Raw genomic sequence first — 24499 nt, 5'->3', positions numbered from 1 at the left:
TTAGACAAGCTCTTGCCACCACTTTCAGCTCAGTTGTTAAGTCTTCCTTATCCTTATCATTGGTTTTGGTGCTTTGGTTATCAAAAGTGTGATTTTAAACCAGCTCTTCTGAGAAAAAATATAAAATATATACATGTGAATGATTAGTGTCTTTCCTGTGCTGGGCTCTACCTTACTCCAGCTGCTGGATGATAGATAGACTCCAGCTCCAGCATGGCCCTAAAACTTGAATTTCATGAGATTCTAGAATAGATTGAGAGATGGATCTAAGTGGTTAAAGACTCGTAACCAGGTGTGAAAAAGGGCCTATTGGGGACTGCAGTTTCATGCAATTTGATTTTGTGTAGGAGAGGAGTAGCACTGTCTGATACCCTGGTGGTAAGTGCATGGACATTGAAACTATTGACTGTGATAGAAGATCACCAACAGAGGGTGCTATTCCTCAGTAAAATGGAATTGTGCCAAAGAATTAACTTCTACCACACTACTAGGTAACTTATGCCATTTGTTTATGTCTCTCTGTGTAAAGAAAAACTTCCTAATGTTTGTGTGAAATTTATGCTTAAGAAGTTTCCAACTGCGCCCCTGTGTTCTCGATGAACTCATTTTGAAATATCAGTTTCAATCCAATGTACTAATTCCCTTCATAAACTTACACATAATAAGTACCCTTCATCTACTGTATTTAAAAGGTTAACATCAGCATGCAGCAGAATGACAGGTAATCATTCTGACTTTCATATGAAGTGCCTTCAAAGGCAGGAAAGCAACAGAAATAAGGAGAGAAACATAGGGAGAAAAATTATTACTTGGCCAATGCCAAAAAAAATCCTTCCGAGAAGTGGTATGGTGATGGCATAAAGCATAATAAAAACTTTAAAGACAAAAAACTGAGCTAAATCCACTGCTTAGCACGAATAACAGGAAAGCTGTCTTTAAATGTTTGCTTTGCTCTAACAAAACAACTCAGAAAAAATTACACTGGATCAAATTGTCTTATTTGTAAGTAATAAAGGCAGTAACATTCACACAAATGTGTTCCATGTAAAAAGATTTCACATGGGTAAAGAAATTACTGGATGAACACACAAATCAGGTTTACAATGAAATGATACAATATAAACAGAAGTGCAAAATGACAAAAACTGCAGATCAAATGGTACCATTATAAGCATTTAAAAAATAAATTAAGCAGCTATTCTGATTATTATGATTTTGTCATTGGCATGCCTATACCTCAATGAATGCTTTATTGCTCAAAAAGAAGCTGGTGTTCTTCATATGATAAGTGAGACTCAGACAAATAATATTCATTTAAAATAAAATATATACTGTTTATATAGAGAGCAAAATAGAGAGATAGAGTACAACATAGTAAATGTATTTTATGGAACTGAAGCACTGGCAAGTCACTTATTGACATGGGATTGTATTAGCATCCTTGGGGTTTAAAGTTCAATGCTTTAGACATTACAGAATACACTATTACCAGAGGCTATATGAGTAATTGTGATATAAAATTTACATTGATCATGTCATCACACAGACTTACTTCATGATTAACAGCTCCATAAACATCCAAGAACCAGTTTCTTTTGTTCATCAGTCAACCAATCAATCATATTGCTGGCTATATAATGCCCACCTCACTTTCATGTATCACTGACATGTGTTTTTGTCTGATAAGATACATTTTCAATGGACTTATACAGTATAATAAGCTTGCTGAGACACTTTAACTTGGTTATTAAAAGTGGTTTGTTTGTTAATTACTGGTGCCCCATCCAGAGGTCATCCTTATCTTGGACCCAGTGTAGTTGGTAAGGTTATGGTCCACACAAACCTGCAATTTAATGCAAAATTGAGTTCATGGATACTTTGCAAGTGTAAATTTTAAGTATTGTTGCTTTATATCATATCAAACCTATCTATATGAGTGAAGCAGAGGTCCTAGTTCAAGAAAACACATCTGGACACATCTAAGAAATCACCAACCAAAACATAAAGAATTGTTGCTCAATCACACTAAGCATTTTTCTAGCATTTTAGCACTAGACCAGATTGCTCCTAAACCACTTGAAAAGTTATTTCAGATTGTTTTCAATGGCATTATTTAAACCTAAGTGTTTTAGCAATGAGTGTTTTAGAAAACTCCTGCATGCAGCAGTTCTTGAGTGTTTACAGTGAAATGCTTGTTCCATTGAAATTAATGGTAACACTCATAAATTGCTGGTAAAGGAAAACAGCATTTTGGAATCATTTTTACAGGAAGTCACTTCCTCTTCCTGGATGAAGCAGTTAATTGAAACAAAAAAAATGCCAGTGACATTGTGCTTACCAGTTATTCAGTTATCTACTGACATTTCAAAATATTGTCATTAAATAAATTAATTAAAAGTAAACAGATACTTTAATAATAGGTTTCTGTTGCTGGATTGTATGCGGCACACTCTTTCTGATTGGCTGTGGGAATGAACCCTGAAAAGAGTCGTGCACCGTCAAGCACATTTGTTTCTTGCTTTATACCCAGTGTTGCTGTGATAATTACATGACTCCTAGTGACCCTAAATTAGGTAGATTAAAGTTATCCCTCAGAACATGCAGGAGTACATTTATACCAATACAATGCCTGTTCATTTTTTTAGGTTGATTGCTGCTGTGCATGATAACCCCTTCCTCTCCAGCTGTTACTAAATGACTAGATTATGCATGCTCATGATGTTTCATCGGAAGCAGCAGACATTTTTTTGCCATTAGTGATCTTGAATTTTAAAAAATGCCTTGAAAAGAAATTTCCAGGCAAAGTAAACTAGTCAAGCAGACAATAGGTCTTTCCTTGGTAAACTAAGTTCAGACAACATATAAGATGTAGCGGAGTCTCTAAAAAGATGCCTGTCAAAGATACATGACCATCATTTGCCCATGCCCCAGTGACCCACTCCAATGTCTTAACCCAATCTGCACCATTAATACATAGTAATTAAACATAGGCGGATTGTGCCTGATCTGCGTTGTAGGTGTTTTATGACATGACAATATGGAGGTTCAAGTTTTACTTTCAAAGATGACAACTTTGGAATTTTAGAACACATAAGTTATCCCTAGTTTAAGGAAGATGGCGTGGATACAGCAGTGCATTGTGATGTGATCTGTATAATGAAATATATTGTAGTTAGGAAAGTGGTTTTACAATGTGATCTATAGCTTCTTGGTCAAATAGCTGGCAATGCATTAAATTCAAAGTATACTTATTGAAAAAATTAGTCAGTAAAAAAATTTAGATGGAAGGAAAAGAAGATAAGACAATTAATAAAATGCCCAGGATGTAACCAGAAAGTCACAAATCTGTTGTTTATCCAAAGCAATTTGCCAGTACTAGCTGTCAGGGAATTAATCGCATGGAATCACTTCTACGTATCTAAATCTCACTTGGGAATGCACATGGTGATCTGTATATGGTGATGATGACAACATGACATGTTGTTCATTCCTTGTGAATCATTACTATGGCAATGGACTGTGCAAAAAGCCCCAAAATGGAATTGCCCAAGAACAAGCAAAATGGCACAGAAAAATCATCCATTCATCCTTTATCCAACCCGCTATATCCTAACTACAGGGTCACGGGGGTCTGCTGGAACAATCCCAGCCAACACAGGGCGCAAATGCAGGAAACAAACCCCGAGAAGGGTGCCAGCCCACCGCAGGGCGCACACACACACCCACACACCAAGCACACACTAGGGCCAATTTAAGATCGCCATTCCACCTAACCTGCATGTCTTTGGACTGTGGGAGGAAACCGGACCACCCAGAGGAAACCCACGCAGACACGGAGAGAACATGCAAACTCTACGCAGGGAGGACTAGAAAAATAATGCTAGAAAAATCTGCAACTTTTGAAGAAAGCCTTCTAATAAAAGAAAAATGTCAAGATCATATTCTTTGTGTTAAAAAAGAAAAAGCAAAACAAAAAAGACGTATAATTTATTTTTAACATTTACACAAAGCCTCAAAAATGTAAACAATATATCCAATTATAATAAACATAAAGTCTTTATTATTCAATTACATGAAAAGACTTAGTTTTGTACAATTCTCTCTTTTCTACACTGATGCTTGTACCTGCTATTGAGCGGCATACATCCCACCAGTGTGCATACAATGTAAAGCTCTTTGTGAGGGTTCCATTAAGCAGTTTATCCATATTCAATTAAGTATGCGTATATGTAATAATAAGGTTGATCAATAAGATCGACGAACTGGCCGCGCTGGTGAAAAATGTCAGGACCTACAGAGAATGCAGTTTGTTTTGTTTTTGTGAAACGTGGCTAACAACTACCATCTCAGATGCTAACGTGGAGCTACCCAGGTTTAGCACAGTTAGCAAATACCTGCAGGAAGCGGAAAGGAGGACTCACACTCTATGTGAATACAAGGTGGTGCAACTCTGGACATGTAAACATGAAAATCTCCACTTGCTGCAGGGACATCAAACTGTTGGCCGAAATTCTGCAACCCTATTACTTGCCCAGAGTTTGGACACGTCATTGTTGTTATTGTTTACATCCCTCCTCGGGCGGACATGGAGATAGCGGGTGACATCATCCATTCCGCTGTTGCTAAATTACAAACACAGCACCCTGAGGTGCTTGTGCTGATTGCTAGAGATTTTAACCATGTGACACTGGACAAAACATTACCTGCCTTCTCCCAGTATGTGGACTGTAACACCCGAGGAAATAGGACTATTGACCTAATGTATGCAAACGTTAAAGACGCATACAGCGCCGCCCCGCTGCCTGCGCTTGGGAATGCAGATCAGAACCTGGTTCTGCTTCAGCCTCACTACAAACCAAGAGTAAGGGAGCTACCTACAACCACATGCTCATTCAGGAAGTGGTCCCCTGAGGCAGAGCAGGCTCTGAGAGACTGCTTTGGAACTATGGACTGGGATATCCTGTAGGGGTCACATAGTGAGAACAATGAGGAGGTTGTTGACTGCACTACTGACTACATCAACTTCTGTATGGACATTGTAGTTCCAGTAAGAACAGTATGCTGCTATGCTAAACACAAGCCATGGATTACAAGTGACATCAAGGGCCGTTTGAACCAAAAGAAAAGGGATTTTAAAGGCGGTGATCAGCATGAGCTCAAGCACGTGGAGAAGGAACTCCAAGTCCAGCTCAGGGCAGTGAAGGAGCAGTGCAGGAGAAAGCTGGAGCAGAAGTTGCAGAATAACAGCATGAAGGAAAAGTGGGATGGGATGAAGATCATCACTGGCTGCAGCTCAAAGTGGGGTGTCACCATCGAGAGAGATGTGGAGACAGAAAAGCAGATGAACAACTTCTTTAACAGGTTTGACCACCCTAACCCACTCTCACCTCGGAGTACTGCACCCTCCACCCATCCTTCTGCTGATACCAGCATAGGAGAGACAACCCCATCCACAATTACAGCAGGCCAGGTAAGCAGAGAGCTGAGGATACTTCGTGCCAGCAAAGCAGTGGGTCCAGATGTAGTATCGCCATGACTGCTGAAGGTCTGTGCGTCAGCTGGGGAGTCCTCTACAACACATCTTTAACCTGAGCCTGGAACAGGGAAGAGTCCCGAGGCTTTGGAAAACATCTTGCATCACCCCAGTCCCAAAGGTATCATGTCCTTGTGAGCTGAATGACTTAGGGACTGTCACTCTGATGTCACATGTGATGAAGACCATGGAGCGGCTGCTGCTTCACCACCTGAGGCCACAGGTCCGCCACGTCCTCGACTCTCTGCAGTTTGCATACCACGAGAAGGTGGGAGCAGAGGATGCCAACATCCATATGCTACTCCAATCCCTCTCCCACTTGGACAGAGGCAGTGGTACTGTAAGAATTATGTTTCTGGACTTCTCTAGTGCCTTCAACACCATCCATCCTCTGCTCCTTTGGTACAAGCTGACAGAGATGGGAGTAGATTCATATCTGGTGGCATGGATTGTGGATTATCTTACAGACAGACCTCAGTATGTGCGTCTCGGGAGCTGCAGGTCTGACATTGTGGTCAGCAACACAGGAGCGCCGCAGGGGGCTGTACTTTCTCCGGTCCTGTTCAGCCTATATAAATGTCCTGCTCCACTGACAGACTGAGGAGATCGTTCCTCCCCCACACCATGCGACTCTTCAATTCCACCCGGTGGGGTAAACGTTAACATTATACAAAGTTATTGTCTGTCTGTTATACCTTCATTGTTATCACTCTTTAATTTAATATTGTTCTTTATCAGTATGCTGCTGCTGGAGTATGTGAATTTCCCCTTGGGATTAATAAATTATCTATCTATCTATCTATCTATCTATCTATCTATCTATCTATCTATCTATCTATCTATCTATCTATCTATCTATCTATCTATCTATCTATCTATCTATCTATCTATCTATCTATCTATCTATCTATCTATCTATGTCCACATGACTGGGCAAAATAATTTTAAATAATATGAATCAAAAGGGGTTGTCACCTCTATAGTTTTTCAGTAATCTGTAATACTGAATATTGTAGTTATTCCAGCATAAGGTCATAGAAGCATCCTGTTCAAGGTAGGAAACATAACTGAATGGGGCAAGATCACATTGCAAGGCAGATGTCACACTTGCACCACTTCCGTGCCACCTTGGAATTGCGTGTTACACTGGCCAATCTATATGTCTAAGGGATGCAATAGTAAATGGCAGAGTACCAAGAGAACACTGGCATAGACCTTGGGAGAAATTGTGCTGCTTGAAATATGAACCTAGGGCTCCAGAGTTGCGCAGGCATTAGTGCAAGCACTGTATATTAAATAAATGAGGTTCTTAAAAATAATCCCATACCCACTGACATGCATTTTTAAGTGGACTTAACATTATGTTTTTCAGACAAAGCATACAAAAAGTAGTATTTAAAATAAGATATGAACTTCTTTATGATGCACAGCAGAAATCAATCTTTTTGTTCAGATGTCTCTTACAGTAGGGTCACAGACATCTTATTTATCAAATTTAATAAACCAACTAGACCATTTAGTAATTTATTTTTTGAGATTTGAAGTTGTGGCAGGTGCAGAGATGTTCAGCTGATAATGACTCTTTAACAATTAAAGAGGACAAACAAATCCTGTAGATACTGTGGTTACAGTTCCCTGTGATTTATAGTGCACATGTAGTGCCAATGTCATTTTGTCAGCTGTAGGGACAGCTGCATGGAGCCAAACATGACAAAATAAATTTCACAATAGTGAACAATAAAAATGTTCAGTCTAAATATAGAAGATCAGGGTGTTCTACAGTACATGTACAGGACATTTGCTGATGGCCTTCAGTGAACACTAGCTTTTCTGCATAAATGCATTATTGAAGAAACTTTTTCTGAGCTGTACTGAAGAAGTAAAATGCTAATACCTTCTCCTTACCAGACTCATACAGTATTACTAGATACTATATAGGAAAAATGGTTGTAAAAGGTCTTAGTTCGACTTCGAGAGAGTTTGAGAGTAAGGCATATTTAATACTTGTGATTCACTACAAGAAAAGGACATACATATCTATTTATTTATTTAGAAATATGCAAATGTACTTTGATTTCAGAAAATTATAAATATTAAATGAAACATACAAGCTATGAAAAGTGCATGTTTCAAAAATTCAGTACGTGCTGGTCTGTTTTGAATTCAGAAAATTAAAAATATCTCCCTATTAGGAAAGTATGCAGGACTTTTAAAAATATTAAAGAAAAAATACAAGCTATGAAAGGTCCAGGATTCAAAAATTCGATGCATAATATTTTTGAGAAAAAGCAACATATGAGGTAGAAGAAGTCTGTTAAACTGATCTGTGACGTGTACACACAGCAATGATGTACATTTTAAGTAGCTCTTGTCACACATACAGGACTGCTTAGTCTTTTACTCAGACTAAGGTAACAGGTAGTTGTACTAAAGGTTTCCAATGTTTTTTCTTGCATTCTCTTTTCCAACTCTAGAATGGTGGAACACTAACCAGAAAAACTGTATAATTGATCATTGTCAGGTATGAATTATCATGACTTTAATTTAATTATAGAAAATTTGTATATATGCAGAATGCATTTAAAATATTAAAATAAGAATCCTGCTATTAAGATCATACCCTCTGAGTGTTACGTTCTCTATATATAATAATAATAAAAAAAGAAATATTAATAGTTTACCTTTTTATTACTGGGAAAATGAGAAATGTCCTAAAGACACAAATATGTTATTTTATATTGCGCCTTCACAGTAAACACCCCCATGGGATTGATTAAATTTATTTAATCTAATCTAATCCATTCAGCCATCCATCCTCTTCCGCTTATCGGAGGTCGGGTCGCGGGGGCAGCAGCTTGAGCAGAGATGCCCAGACTTCCCTCTCCCCGGCCACTTCTTCTAGCTCTTCCAGGAGAATCCCGAGATGTTCCCAGGCCAGCTGGGAGACATAGTCCCTCCAGCATGTCCTGGGTCTTCCCCGGGGCCTCCTCCCGGTTGGACGTGGCCGGAACACCTCACCAGGGAGGTGTCCAGGAGGCATCCTGATCAGATGCCCGAGCCACCTCATCTGACTCCTCTCGATGCGAAGGAGCAGCGGCTCTACTCTGAGCCCCTCCCAGATGACTGAGCTTCTCCTCCTATCTTTAAGGGAAAGCCCAGACACCCTGCGGAGGAAACTCATTTCAGCCACTTGTATTCGCAATCTCGTTCTTTCGGTCACTACCCATAGCTCATGACCATAGGTGATGGTAGGAACGTAGATTGACTTGTAAATTGAGAGCTTTGCCTTACAGCTCAGCTCCTTTTTCACCACGACAGACCGATGCAGAGCCTGCATCACTGTGGACGCTCCACCGATTCGCCTGTCGATCTCACGCTCCATTCTTCCCTCACTCGTGAACAAGACCCCGAGATACTTGAACTCCTCCACTTGGGGCAGGATCTTGCCTCCAACCCTGAGAGGGCACTCCACCCTTTTCCGGCTGAGGACCATGGTCTCGGATTTGGAGGTGCTGATTCCCATCCCAGCCGCTTCACACTCAGCTGCGAACTGATTCAGAGAGAGCTGAAGATCACGGCCTGATGAAGCAAACAAGACAACATCATCTGCAAAAAGCAGTGACCCAATCCTGAGTACACCAAACCGGACCCCCTCAACACCCTGGCTGCGCCTAGAAATTCTGTCCATAAAAGTTATGAACAAAATCGGTGATGAAGGGCAGCCCTGGCGGAGTCCAACTCTCACTGGAAATGGGTTCGACTTACTGCCGGCAATGCGGACCAAGCTTTGACACCAGTTGTACAGGGACTGAACAGCCCTTATCAGGGGGTCTGGTACCCCATACTCCCGGAGCAGCCCCCCACAGGATTCCCCGAGGGACACGGTCGAACGCCTTTTCCAAGTCCACAAAACACATGTAGACTGGTTGGGCAAACTCCCATGCACCCTTTTCTGCAAAGGGTGTAGAGCTGGTCCACTGTTCCGCAACCAGAATGAAAACAACACTGTTCCTACTGAATCCGAGGTTCGACTATCCGACGGACCCTTCTCTCCAGAACCCCCGAATAGAATTTTCAAGGGAGGCTGAGGAGTGTGATCCCTCTGTAGTTGGAACACAACCTCTGGTCCGGCTTCTTATAGAGGGGGACCACCACCCTGGTCTGCCAATCCAGAGGCACTGTTCCCGATGTCCATGCGATATTGTAGAGACGTGTCAACCAAGACAGTCCTACACATCCAGAGCCTTGAGAAACTCCGGGCGTATCTCATCCACCCCTGGGGCCCTGCCACCAAGGAGTTTTTTAACCACCTCGGTGACCTCAGTCCCAAAGATGGGGGAGCCCACCTCCGAGTCCCCAGGCTCTGCTTCCTCATTGGAAGGCATGTTAGTGGGATTGAGGAGGTCTTCGAAGTACTCCTCCCCCGACCCTAACGCCCCAGTGAGGTCAGCAGCACACCATCCCCACCATATACAGTGTTGACACTGCACTGCTTCCCCTCCTGAGACGCTGGACGGTGGACCAGAATCTCCTCGAAGCTGTCCGAAAGTCATTCTCCTTGGCTTCCCCAAACTCCTCCCATGCCCGAGTTTTTGCCTCAGCAACCACCAAAGCCTCCTTCCGCTTGGCCTACCAGTACCTATTAGCTGCCTCCAGAGTCCCACAGGACAAAAGGGTCCGGTAGGACTCCTTCTTCAGCTTGATGGCATCCCTCACCACCAGTGTCCACCAACGGGTTCAGGGATTGCTGCCAAGACAGGCACCGATCACCTTACGGCCACAGCTCCGGTCAGCCGCCTCAACAATAGAGGCACGGAAAATGGCCCATTTGGACTCAATGTCTCCCACCCCCCGTCGGAACGTGGTCGAAGTTCTGCCGGAGGTGGGAGTTGAAGCTACTTCTGACAGGGGACTCTGCCAGACTTTCCCAGCAGACCCTCACAACACGTTTGGGCCTACCAGGCCTGACCGGCATCCTCCCCCACCATTGAAGCCAACTCACCACCAGGTGGTGATCAGTTGACAGCTCCGTCCCTCTCTTTACCCGAGTGTCCAAGACATGTGGCCGCAAGTCCAACGACACGACCACAAAATCGATCATCGAACTGGTGCCAACAAGTGCACATATTAACACCCCTATGCTTGAACATGGCGTTCGTTATGGACAATCCGTGATGAGCATAGAAGTCCAATAACAACACGCCACTTGGGTTCAGATCGGGGGGCCATTCCTCTCAATCACGCCCTTCCAGGTTTCACTATCATTGTCATAATGTAATGTAATCTAATTTAATCTAATGTAAAAGTGTTTACATGGACAATGGCTTTTTCCATTCTTTCTTTATAAATTATGTGCTAATGCGGAACAACTGAACAACTTAGACTTGGGCATTTAATCAGTTGCGAGCCATGCATGTATTGTCCATTGTTTAAACTCCTTAACTCTGCAAAGAGTAACATTCACTGTTATACACAGTAAATTAATCTTAAAAAAATGAAGTGTTTGTTATACATATTATGGTGGTAATAATTTTGTATTTAGTATTGCATGAATTTTCTACTTATCAAAGAATCCTGTAAAGCTAATACCAGTGTCTGTTTTGGGCTCTTCTTGAATGGGAATTTGTTCTGACATACAGTTCACTAAGCCATGAAAAATCAGAATGCCTATCCCACTGACAATGACAAGATATTTAGCTACACGGTTATATAACAGAAATGTTTGCATCATAATTGCTCACTAACCTTCATGCATACTCAGTTGCCTAAAGGTGAGACATTCCTGGTATCCATATCATCTTCTCAAGTGACACTATCCATGTGTATTTTTGACCTAAGCCGAATAAGTAAGTCTATGCTCTTGAACAGCAGAATGTTTTACTTACAAGAAGACAGAAAGATAACTAGATAGCAAAACATGTTCATTACAAATATAATATAATATAATATAATATAATATAATATAATATAATATAATATAATATAATATAATATAATATAGGCATAACACATAACCAATTAAAATTATTTTTTTCAAGGGAACTTGACTCATTTGGTATATGTGAGCGAGCCCTGGAATGGCACGCCATCTGGAGTTGTTACTTGCTTTGTGCGAATAAGATTGGCTCCAGCTCCTAAGACCCTATCCTGGATTAAGATGACTTAATAGTGAATGACTACATGTTTAATTTATTATCACAATGTTTTTTATACCCAGAATAATCAATGAATTCATTACATATTAATCCTTTATGTCTTTTCCCATGCAGACTAGTTTTTTTGTCCTCTGTTACCTATTAATTTATATAGTTTGTAATTTACTGTATGTTGCCTGTGTATAGATTTGGAAGAAAGATGTTCTGTTTCAGTAACCTTTAGACTGATTCTATTCAAGTGACAGTGGGTTTGTGCATTAGTACCCTGCAGAATATAGCTTCTTCAACTATACATTGGATAAAGTGAGTCTAAAAATGGATGAACGGATGGACAAGACTTGCCTACGATCAAACTACATACACATATCTTAAGTGAAATTAAACCTGCCTTGCTTGTTTGAATTGTTCAAGACCTATATTTAAAATTATTTTGCATTTAACTATTTGTGACTCACAAATCACAGGCAAAGAATAGAATCATTTATATTACTATAATCAGAGTGGCGGCAGTAAAATGAGTAGCTCACAGTCACACGGTGACTCAATAGTGGACAATGAAGTGACAGCTGTCGTGCTGTAATACAGTTTATGGCTTTTGATTAGGAATGACATTTAAGACTTCCAGTGCACAAAGCTTATCACTTAGATTTTGAGGCCTGCCCATCAATTATGTCTACAACATAAAACAAACAATACCTCTGAATTAAGTCATGTTTAGTAAGGACATTTCTGAGTGAGTCAGTATGAACCTTTTCAAAAATCTGACTAAATCCCGTAGTTTGTAATAAATTTTAATTTGTATTTCAGGTAGCTGTAGTTCCGATCAGGCTGTTCAGCTTAGTTTAAATTATTTGCAACACCATCTTAAAAAATGAAAAATGAAATAGAATAAAAATTTTCCAGTATTCATGTTTTAAAAATGTTGTCATGCACGAGTGTATGGGAGGCAGTCAATGGGCTTGGTTGGGCGTATTATGCAGAGACAAGGGTTTTCAGGATGCACTAATCCCTTTTTCTCTCTTCCCTCCAGCCCCTCCGAACAGAAGCCTGTATAATTCCAGCACGTTCCTTCTCAGTCACATCACTTCTGGTTCTGGCCCTTTCAAAACTCCTCTCCCTCCTCAGCAGCTATAAAACTCCCACTTTTTCCTTAACCTCAGTCCCATTTTGGACATAGTCAGCAGTGACTTCTCAATCCTTCCTATTTTCTAGAGAGTTAATTTAATATACGGGGTGGAATCCCCAAGCCTTTTTTCTTGTCTTTCTTGTGTTCTTATAACGTATTATGCAGCCTACACATTATAATTTACACACTACTTTCGCAGTGCATCTGATAATCACATTTTAATTGTGCTTGCTAAAGAAACATCACTGCATGTCCTGTTCATGATACTGTACTTTCCAAACCTGTCACCTGCATGATAGCAGAAGCTCACCCACAGTTAAAACACATTCAGCTTATATCAGAAAGCGGAAATACACAAAATTTGGCTATCAGCAATGTTGTCCCAAGATGTCCAATATTGTTACTGTGTTACATTTCGTTAAAAAATCTTGGCTCCTGTCTCCTTAAAAACAAGAAAGATGAACACAAAATAAACTTTTCTTAAAGGAATTGTGCGGATGAGCAAAACTGAGGACAAAATAATAAATGCACTAAGAATTAACAACATTAAAAATTCTGATCTTCATAAAATTAAAAAAGATAATTATATAAATTTCTGGCAAAACAATAATAGTAAAAAAAATTATTATCAAATTATATATTGTACTGTGTAGTACAAATGCATTCACACACACATAGGAAAACCTACCTCATTGCATTTAGCTGAGATATTCTCCAATGACCCAAACTAAATGGAAAGGGAAGTAAGAAGGTTCAAATAGTATAGGCTCATTGCAATAAAGCTACACATGCTCATTTAAATAATCTAGGCTGTCTGAAAAATATAAACTTGTTTTCCACTTAGCCTGGCTCATTGAAAAGCATCTTGGATAATTGATTTTCTAATTTGGCTATAACACATACATACATACACTGCATACACGTGAAGCAATTGTTGATTCTTATACATGGGACATAAATCATTGTATATTGTAAAACTTTTCTTTATAAGGAGATTTTATATATATAATAATGTGTGTAGCAAGCTGCCGGGGATGCTATAGCAGCTCTGATTATGCCAAATGCTTGAATAAAGTGATCAGGAAGACACCATCTGCATTTCAGGAAGGCGCCTTGACTTAGCACAGACACTAGCAGAAAAAGAGGATGACAGTAAAGTGACAAACCATCATTGCATAAGCTCCATGATGTGTTCTGCTGGAGCATGTTTAGTCAGATTCACATTCTATCATGATGTGACATTTCAAAGTGCGTATACATAAAGACATTTTTATTTTCTCAGTGTTTCGAAATTGTTAAAACTGACAAATTTAAAAGATGATTTCAGTACACTATAATGTAATGTGAGCATTTCAAGTCATTTTAATAATAAACAATAGACTAGGTGTTTTCTGAATTAATATTTTTGTTTTTGTAATAAACCTTGAATATTATACAAGAACTTGAGTTGTTTACCTATGAGGAAGTAGGATTATTTGCAGCTAACGTACAATTGTAGGTTGTTGGAGCAGCAGATTGGATCTAGAATCCTGAATTTGAATTCCACACATGGTTGCTGTCTGAGTGGAGTTTGTATATTCAAGATTTGTTGATATGGATTTTGTTTGTGTACTCAGATTTCATCCATTATTTTAAAACATGAAAGTATATGTCATTTTGTTGGGCCAAATTTAGAGCTTAAAGCAAAACAGAAAAACATTTACAGTTTACAAGGAGCATGACAATTCATAAGCACATACATTTTGGCCGAACAAACATCATCGCCATGTTATTAATGTATGAACTCATCTTTATGTGGTCCATACCTTATAAAATTTGTACTGATGGAGCAGTAAGCTCCCTTTGGGCTTCTGGGACTAAAAAAACATTCAGTAGCAGCATATAGTGAAGGCTGCCAAATATACAAACTCAGTGAAGTTTTCTCATTCTCAGCCAAGTAGTGGGAGAAGAAATCACTTGTCTTAAGAGTATTTGCATTCATTACATAAACATATAAAGGCGTGTAAACCTGACAGCCAAAGAATGAGAAAACAAGGTCAAAGACATAGGTAAATCAATTTGGTGAATTAAGTACAAAAAGTAGAAGAAAGTCTTGTCAAAACAAAGATGAAACATTAAATAAGCAAAAATTATTGGGGAAAAACACAGCTATCAATCAAAGGGAAGAAGTCAAAATACAATTTAATTATAGCACAAGAAAAAAAGAAATGAAAAAGAAATTTGAGGTCAAAAAACAAAGCAATTTGTAATGGTCTAGAAAATGCCTTTTGTGGTAGATCATTTTAATCCAACTTCAGATAACTGCTGTGACACTGTAGTTACTACAGACGAGCAGAACATAAAAGGTATAACCAAAAGTAAAGAATACAAATACAGCACAATGAGCAAGGTTTAATGAATGGGCAAGGAAAGGTGTTTTGGAAAGTTTAGAGTACTTTGACAAATGAGTTTGCGTTTGAATGTGTTCACTGTACTTAAGTCAGAACTTTTGCCAGGATAAATTTAATGTGGTTATTTTTGGGTAATATTTCATTGTTATATTCCTTTAAAATGTACTTTTACTTTTTCTTTTTGATGTAGACATTTTGTGTTTTACTCTGTGTTTTGTACACAAGAATGCAATTCAGTTGTAGTACTGCAATGCTGTACATGGTCACATCACAGTTTTAGTTGATGATATGTTACATACTGTACTTTTTAAGGATGAAGAGTTGTGGCAAATCCTCATTTGAGCTTTACTTAAAAAGTAAAGAATGGATCAATATGTGGAAATAATTTAAAACTAGGATTTTATTAAGAACTTCAGGTTGATCATCAGTCACTCTCAGCTATAATTTAAAGTTATGTCAAGTTACGAATGTTGTATTGATAAATTAGCTCTCACACTTCCTAAGGTTACAATTTCTGGTTTTGTATTTAAACCTCTGTTTCTCAAGATTTAGAGAAAAAAATATTATTAATATGATCTTTAATGTTCACAGTATTCCTTTAAGAAAAATGTGCAGAGGAGTTTAGGAAGGTATGAGACCTAGACAACCATGTCATCTTCCTGCCGCAAAAGAGGAAGTCTGGCCCATTCGCTCCTTCCTTTGCACCTTTAAAAGGAGTTCCTGAGCAAAGTGAAAGTGGTTAGCTGACCTGAGAGGAAGACACACCAAGAAGGAGGGAGAAAGGAAGAGTGGAGCGGAGAAGCTGTCACTATGGCCGCTAACATTGTGCTTGAATTAAATGAACAGGTTATCAATAGAGTCCTCAACTCTTTATTGTTTTACAGGCATCATCTGTCCACACTATAAAGGCATTTCCTGTGTCAAGTTCTGAGCTGGCATGGTCAACAACATTGTTCCCATACCTATTCTTTGAATCTCCAATAATCCTGCCACTAACAGTGTATATACCTGCAGGGTCCCACAGAGATTGTATTTGTCTACAAAGGGATTTACAGAGCTGAAAATATATATGCCTGCTGTACTGTTTCAACGTTTCTAATGGTCCAGGCAGAAGAAGTCCCACTACAGAAATAGCAGCGAATTTCAATGTGAAAATTCTACAAATAAGCTGATTTCTGGCATAACAGAGAGTTTAGGGAGTGACAGGAAAAGGAGAATGGATCTGTTCTGTGAGTAGAAGGGTTCATTTTTATATGTAGGTCTATCTCTGATTGGTAAATGAAGACATCAGGCCATTAAACTTCTGTTAGTACCACACAATGATTCAACCAGAATGTCTCTGCCTGTTTAACACATAAAGGATGAATTCCCTGCAGCAGATGTGAAGCTTATCTCTGCTATAAAAAAAAAACCTGGCATATAACCTCAGACTAATGTAACATACTATACCTTAAAAAATACTCACTTACCTTGGAAATATAAAAAAGAAGCAAGAAAATAAAGTTTTTAATAATACAAAACATTCCTATGTTTTATAATATATTATAATCTAGCCACTGGTAAAGAACTGAGATAAAATATGCTACTGAGGCTCTACTGAATAGATTGCATAATATGAGCACAAATATTAGTTAAAACAGGTACATCACACTGTACATAAACCGTGTCTAAATGCCTAAATGAGAATTCTTCTCTATGGAAATGGCCTCTTCCTCTTACAAAATAGCAAGCACAACTGCACTGAAATATATTCTTAATATTCAGATAATATTTCTTATTTATACAATTTACTCATTGTAAGAGTTTTCAAAATATCATTTGTAACTTTAGGATTCTGGTGGCACAGCTGTATTAGCAACAATAAAATGCCTAAATATTCAATGCTTATTTGTTAAGTATCCAGAGTCAATGCATTACTGCATGTTTAGCATACAAAGAAAAAGGAAGGGACTACCTGTATGTCTGGAGTTGAAGGTGTCTGCCTCTTTCGCTTGTAATTGAATAAATTCCAAAGACTATGCCACAGGAATGAAGCCACCAGGCAAATACTGCCCACTATCCAGACATCTTTTCCTTTTACAAAGCTGTCCATTTTTAAATATACACATTTATCATATTTGGGCTATGTGGTTCTGCAAAGCCTAGCCAGTGAGAGTACAGCATGAGCTTGGAGAACCACTGATTACAGAAAGGCCAAGGCAGAATAAGGTTTTAGTCTGTCACACTGTTAATTGAGTCCACTGCCAGAGCCAGTACTGATAAGGAAAAACATGCTGTCTTCATGACAAGTGCTAAACAGGTGGTGGAGGGTTAGAAAGTTGTGACAGAACACCCCACTGAAGCCGATTTACATATCAATACTGGAGACATGTATCCAGTAACATTATACACATATACTTTTGCATATTCAAGACACCAATGAAGAGAAGTTCTGAGCAAAAATACAACCAGAGAAAAAAGTTATTATTCTTGCTGGAATTACATTACAATATTTTAATGAGAGCTTCTTTAAAGAGTATATGTTATAATGCATAACTGATACAAATATTGGAAATGTATTTTAGTATTTTATTATTACATAATAAAATCAACATTTAGTTAAGACTATCTCTATCTCTTGAAAGACAACACTGTGCAACATTTAAAAGTGAACATTTTGTAGATTCAGTACATTTGAAACTGCTGTCTTCTTCTTAGTGTTTTATAGGTAAATTTGTACACTTTCTTTTCGTACAAGTCCAAAAAAACACTATGGCTACAAGGAAATATTAAATCTGCCTTCCCAACATGGCATTCCAGAACTGAGTGCTGCTGCTGCCTTAGAGCTCCAAGAGACTGGGTTATAATCCTAGTCTAATTACAGTGTGTGTGAAATCTGCATGTTCTCCCAATGTCTCAGTGAGTATGAGCCTAATTGATGATTACGAATTTGCCCAATATAAGTAACTGTGCAATGCACTGGACTGGCACCCCTTGTTAAGAGTTTCTGGCATTATTGCACCTATGCAGCCAGGAAATACTGTGTCGCTCCTAAAACTGGATTAAGCAGTTTCAGTAAATTAAAAATATTAAAAATACAATTTAGATATTACTGCCAAACTGTATGCTATAATAATTTGATCTACAGTCTTTGAAAGATTAAGGATGTTTTGTTCTATTAAGTTAGTAATCATTTTTATCATGCAAATCTCTTTAATCCATGTATATAATAACTGTGTTTGATCCTTAAAGCTCCTTTTGATGCGTATTTCTAGTTTGTTTGGTATGTATCCCAAGTTCACCTTGCTTCTGTCAGCCCTTTTGTTTCTATTTCCAATATTTGCATTGTTGCTAATAACTATGTACAGTATATTACATGATGATTTGTAATCTTGATTAATCTATATAAATTCCTTGATGATACATGTTTTCTATGAGTGTAACATAAAACAATAATTAATCATTCCATGACATATAATGCATGTCTTTGGGATGGAAATTACAGTACTTGCATGTGTAAACTCTACATTATAGTATTTCATCAAACATTAAAAAAGCATATTTTTAAACTCTGGTAGAAAATCAGAATCCCTTTAGTATCTCCATTGCAAAACCGAATGAGACATGAATGGAGTGTGTCACAGAACTTTAAATTTTACATACCATTTGACTCCAGCTAAATTATAGTTTTAACTCCAATACCTATAACAGTTTCTCCAATCTGAACATTCTTTTAGAAGTCTTATATTAGTTGCCTTGTATAGTACTTTGTAATAGGGTCTATTAAAAAATACAACATTGAAATTAAAAAGAATGCATTGAAAAGCCTTTTGTGCCCCTTTATTTGTACCATTCTGGACTTACTGCAAACATTAAGTGACTAACAGTAATGGCTGGGTTTCAGTGTAAACAGTATTGCTATTCCTATTTTTACCCAGTGTACAGATTTCTTTATGTGTAAATTAATGCAATGGTGATTTATGATAAGAATGGAAGTGGTAAGCAAAGGAGGCAATCAATGAGTGTCATAACCTTAAATGGAAAAGATGTCTTGTATGCTTACTCTACTAAATGTATATACATAAGATCAAATGTGATTTTTTTGTTCTTTGAACAAATGTACACCCAAATATGAAAGTTTATACACATTTGGTGAATCAAATGTTTAAGTTGAAGGGTTTGTCTTATAAGATAGGACCTTTCTAATGTGTTTATATAAGAAACTGGTATAAAAAGCAGCTTGCTGTACTATTATATATATATATATGGCTGAGGGCTCATATTCCTCACTCTTATGAGGTAAGCAGTACAACCCTACAACGAGAAGGGGTCCCATCAAAAACACTGTCTATTTTTCGTTCTGCAGTTCTGACAGGTAACCCATGGACAATACCTAATGCCCACTTTTAGCCTGGAGATAACCACTCCACTTCCATTCAGGGCACCATGAATACAAGCCACTGATTCTGGAAGCAAACGTCAAAAGAGGCAGAGCTCCCTTTAAAACAATGTGTGGTGTAGTTTCTTGAAGCTGGCCGATTCAGTTGTACATTTGATGGTACATTGGAAAGACGCTGCACAAGTTGTCATGGGAGTGTGATGGTTAACACGCTTGCCTTTCAACCAAGACATCAGGTTTGATTCCCACCCATTACATTTACCTTTATCTTTAACTAAGCATTTCCCTCACTATTATTGTCATGGCCCCAAACTGTCCCCATTTGGAAAATACTGTCTCTGGAGTTATTTAATACTGTCTCTGGAGTTATTTATTGCAATTTGGAATATTTGCACTAGAAGGAAATATCAACAAAATCATATCAATCTTATTTGCGACCTTTGACCTTTTCTTAAAAAAGTTTCCATTATAACATGTAAAAATTTCTTGTTTGAGACAATTTAATGGTATTTATGCAGCCAGTATATGAGCACAATTCCATTTATTTATCAAGATCGGATAGAGAATCATCCCCAAGCCTCACCTGCTAACAAACTGGGAGGACAACTGATATGCAAGTGGATATCTGTTATTTACAGAGATACTGTATTTTTAATTATATTGTTTTTCTATCAGGTTCAACAGTGAGACAATGAGAAATTGCTAGAGCACCAAAGTTTACCAGTACTTACACTGTAGTAAAATGAATTATATATTCCCAAAACCGTTTAATAGCACAGATTTTTTGATATTGAAAATAGAGACACAAATAACGACAAGAATCATAAGCAAAGTAGAAATGATCCTGCATTGCTGGGAAAATTATGCAGTAATACTACACCATCTTGTGAAAGGTAAGGCTATTTTCTTTGTAATTATAATCTTACATCACTCGGCAGTCCTGGATGTTTACTGGCATATTGAGTACAGTTTCAATCAGGAATATTTCCTCAAAATTGATCAGGTGTTTCTGTCCTGCCATATCAAACTGTTTTGATCATTGTGATTGATTTCAGCAGTATCATCTTTTAAAATGCAGTCATATAAAATCTGAATAAATTGTGAGCCTTGGCACCATCCATAATTTGGAGAATACATTGGCTATGATTTGTATAAGCTGATACAACAATGTATTCTATTTTGAATTTTATGTATGTTGGTTTTGAAAGGACAACCCATAATAGCAACAGTAAATGAACCTTTAAAAAACACATTAGGTGATTTGAACACAGACACCTGTGGCTGGCAAACAATTAAACAAGGTTTATCCACATAAACTTTCATTAATACATTAGGAATCTCTGTGACTTTAAAACAGGGGCCTCATTCCAAGTTACTTTTCTGGGTAAGGCTGTCTACCTATAGGCTTTTTTCCATGAAGTGTAAAGAACACACATATGCCTTCTAACACGGCTTTTTCAAATTAACTACCTTCAGCCAGAGATGGTAGTCCCCATCATGTTTCATTGGTGCATGAACAGTAAAAGGTTCTCCACGTCCATATTTTGATTAGCTTAACCCTTGAGCTTGAACCACTCCTGGCTCAAGATCTCTTAAAAAAAACTAAAGTAAAATTACACATATCAAAGCAGTCTTTAATTAAGCAGATAGTCCTGGATTTTTCTAATTTTGCTGGCTGCAATGTATACTCTGAACTGGAAAATCTCAAGCTGGAGGTATGTGTGTGTTTTCCAAAAAAAAACTAACTGCTAAAAATAAGCTTTTCAACAGTAAAAATAGTTTTATAGCAAATTTAACTGTAATGGCATTAAAGTTTGGCAATGTAGAATTTGTAATAACTTTCCATTTTCTTACCCAAGCAATGCTATGAACTTGACTACCATGAATATACACTCATTGATCGAATTATTAAGGACACTATACTAATACTGGGTAGGGCCTCCTTTTGCTGCCAAAAAAAGCCTCAACTCTGTGTGGAATGAATTCCACAAGATATTGAAAACATTTGTTTTAAATTCTGGTCCATGTTGACATAATTACATTATGCAGCTTCTGCAGATTTCTCAGTTGTACATTCATGCTATAAATCTCCCGTTCTACCACTTCCCCGAAATGTTCTATTGAATTCTGAGGCAGCGACTGGAAAGACCAATGAAGAACACTAAACTCATTGTCATGTTCATAAAACCATTTTAAGGTGACTTTTACTTTGTAACATGGGGCATACTACTGGAAGTAGCCATTATATAACCAGTAAATTGTGGCCAAGCAGAGAAGAACAAGGTCAGCAACAATACTCAAATAGATTGTGTGATTCCAGTAGACTGATTGCATTAACAGGTCCAAAATTTGCCAAGAAAACATTCCAAACTACCATTACACAACCATCAAGTAACACAAGAAGCCCGAACATCTGGAAGACAGGGGAGGCAGAGCAGACCGCCAGACGGAGCTCCTGTTCGCAACTGCAAAGAGACAGTTGTTTCCTTCTCACATTAAATGGAACAACCTGTCATTCCTCCACCGGGCCACTATATACACCAGACATTAATAGAATAAAATAAAGGATTTTTATTCTCTGATAGCACTTCTTTGTTCACCTTCCCGATAATTAACCACAATAAGTACAATAATTACACAAGATACTAACAATTGTTCTTCCTTACACTCTTTGATGAGTGTTGCCTGCCGCTTCACAACTTTGACTCGTCCATGTGAAGCAGCAGGCTCTTTTTAAGCCATACCAGGAAATGCTTCTGGTACCATGCCATGTCTTCCGGGAAGCATTTTTGGGCCATGAAGAAAGTAGGGAGGTCCTCCCTCGACAGCGTCCTCTATCGTCATGTAGGGACCCCTCCATGGCTGCATTTCCAGACTCCATTTCCCAAGCACCCTTGCGGTTGTCCTGAATGGGTTGATGTACGATCACTACTGCCACCTTGCCTATGGGGATGGAACAGCTCCCTATTTTTGGCTCTTTTGGGCTGGTTTACTGGTCCATGTATTAAATTATACCAGCTGGGTACAAAAGTATTCTCTTTTTCTGCCTGCCACTTACTGCATCGTCATACTGGATTTCCTGCCAAGGAATAAAAGTCTGCAATATTCACTAATACATATTTGTGTAATGATGCTTTTCCTAAACCAAAATACTTTTTTTATCTACTCTCTATATATAAAATGCAAAGCCTAAAAAAGTGCAACGATTTTATGTGATGTTTTTTGTCACTCTATAAATCGGGCTTATTTTAAAATCTACATATATATGCTTGGTATCATTCTTTTCAGAAATTATCGAACTTTAATGTGATGTTACTAGATTTTCAGATTCTTATTTCATTTTTAAATTATAAACTAAAAATTATCAAGAACTCATGTCCCTCAATATGAGACTTAACCAAGAGTGCCAAGAGATGAAACCACACCCAGGGCCAGAAATAAAAGACAAAGAGTAGGAAAGCTGCTGTTCAGGCTATAAAATGTTTGCAAGATGCAGATCATGCAGCACGGCAGCAGCAGCAAGTCAGCAGATGATCGAGCAAAGAGGAGATAAAAAAAAAAACAATTTCTCATTGTATCACTGTTTAAGAGGGGGTTTCAGAGGAGCAACTGCATCTCCTTGGGGTGCATTCAGCTCCCCTCTTCACAACGCAACAGGCAGACTGGCCGCAACTGGGGCTATTTTTGTATTATTTTTTTGTATTATTACAAAGTTAATAAAACCTTTGTGTTTCAAAGTAAGGGTACAAAATCTTTTCAAAATTATTTTTAAACAAATTATATTCACCCAGAAACTAGCCCAGTTCAGTAATAACTTTAACGTTAATCATTTTAACTTAAAGTATTTTTCATTTTTTAAATAGATTGCTATAAAAAACTTAATCCTCATTATACACTCTTATCTAATAGATGGAATTAAAGATATTCAACTACATTTTTTACATGACCAGCTCAAATAGTCTATACTTTGTGCATTTTTGGACTGAACAGATCACAGGAGGAAATGCTAGCTGATGTTGCTTAATTTAGAAAGTATCTGAGGTTGCAACACAAGCTCAAGAGCAAGCTTGCTGATGGAGCTCTTATGCAGTACACTTGATCCCACTTTGGATCATTGCATGTTAAACACTAACAACACCTCTCTAGAGTCATTTTATTAATGACGTGCCTCTGTCACTTAATCCTGCTTGTTCCCTTTGTTTAATTTTTATAAACAATTTTGCTATCTAAAAAGGGTGCTTAATTGTCTATGTTAAATTAGTTTAAGATCATTGAAAAGTGGATGTTTATTTTAATGTAGGAGTTGTTTGTAGGGAATAAATCTTCATGTAGTCATAAAAGCTATGTCTGCCGGAAAGTGCATAATTTTCATAATTAGCCATTTATAATGAAACATGAAAGCAAAAATCACACATCAACCATATGACATATCTTCATCCTCAGTGGTAACAGAAAATGCAAAACGTTTTGTTCAAACATTAAATGTTTAATTTTTGGATACTGTACATTATCTACATTGATCCCTATAAATTTTAAGACAATTTTGCACTTCTTGGCATAGGGGATTATAATAACAATAGCTATGCCCTCTGTCAGTGCCCCAAACCAAACTGATATCTTTTTGCTGTTTAAAGTTTAACACAGCACGTAATGGCAAAAAGGCAGGGTTTTCTGACATCAGTTTATGTTTAGCAGACTGTTAATCTTCAAAATCAATCCATCTTTATTTCCTACAGCAATGTTCATTATAAGAATTATAATATACAAGTTACTATATTTATTAATAAACAATGTGTCACACTTTACACATTTAAATCTAAAATTTACCATGCTGAATATCACCTTGTCTTGCAAAACCATCAGTAGTAGGGTGAAGCAGCTTTGACTGAATTTGTAACTAACTAATCTAGTACCCAT

The 24499-nt window shown here is 37.9% G+C and overlaps 1 protein-coding gene across 3 annotated transcripts in view; it reads right to left on the bottom strand.

Annotated features, from left to right (window-relative positions):
* LOC120529538 (myosin light chain kinase 3-like) overlaps positions 1-24499 on the bottom strand; it is a 161361-nt gene that overhangs the window by 98458 nt on the left and 38404 nt on the right. Inside the window, exon 1 of one of the 3 annotated variants that reach the window (XM_039753420.1) lies at positions 17159-17375. The exons of the other annotated variants lie outside the window; for them this stretch is intronic. Within the exon in view, the coding sequence (XP_039609354.1) occupies positions 17159-17296 (138 nt within the window). The 5' untranslated portion in view covers positions 17297-17375. Of the gene's footprint in view, positions 1-17158; positions 17376-24499 lie in introns of those variants that run through there. 3 annotated transcript variants of the gene reach the window in all.

The sequence above is a fragment of the Polypterus senegalus genome, chromosome 5, assembly GCF_016835505.1.
Source record: "Polypterus senegalus isolate Bchr_013 chromosome 5, ASM1683550v1, whole genome shotgun sequence".
Lineage (NCBI taxonomy): Eukaryota > Metazoa > Chordata > Cladistia > Polypteriformes > Polypteridae > Polypterus > Polypterus senegalus.
This window is presented reverse-complemented; position numbering and strand designations above follow the sequence as displayed.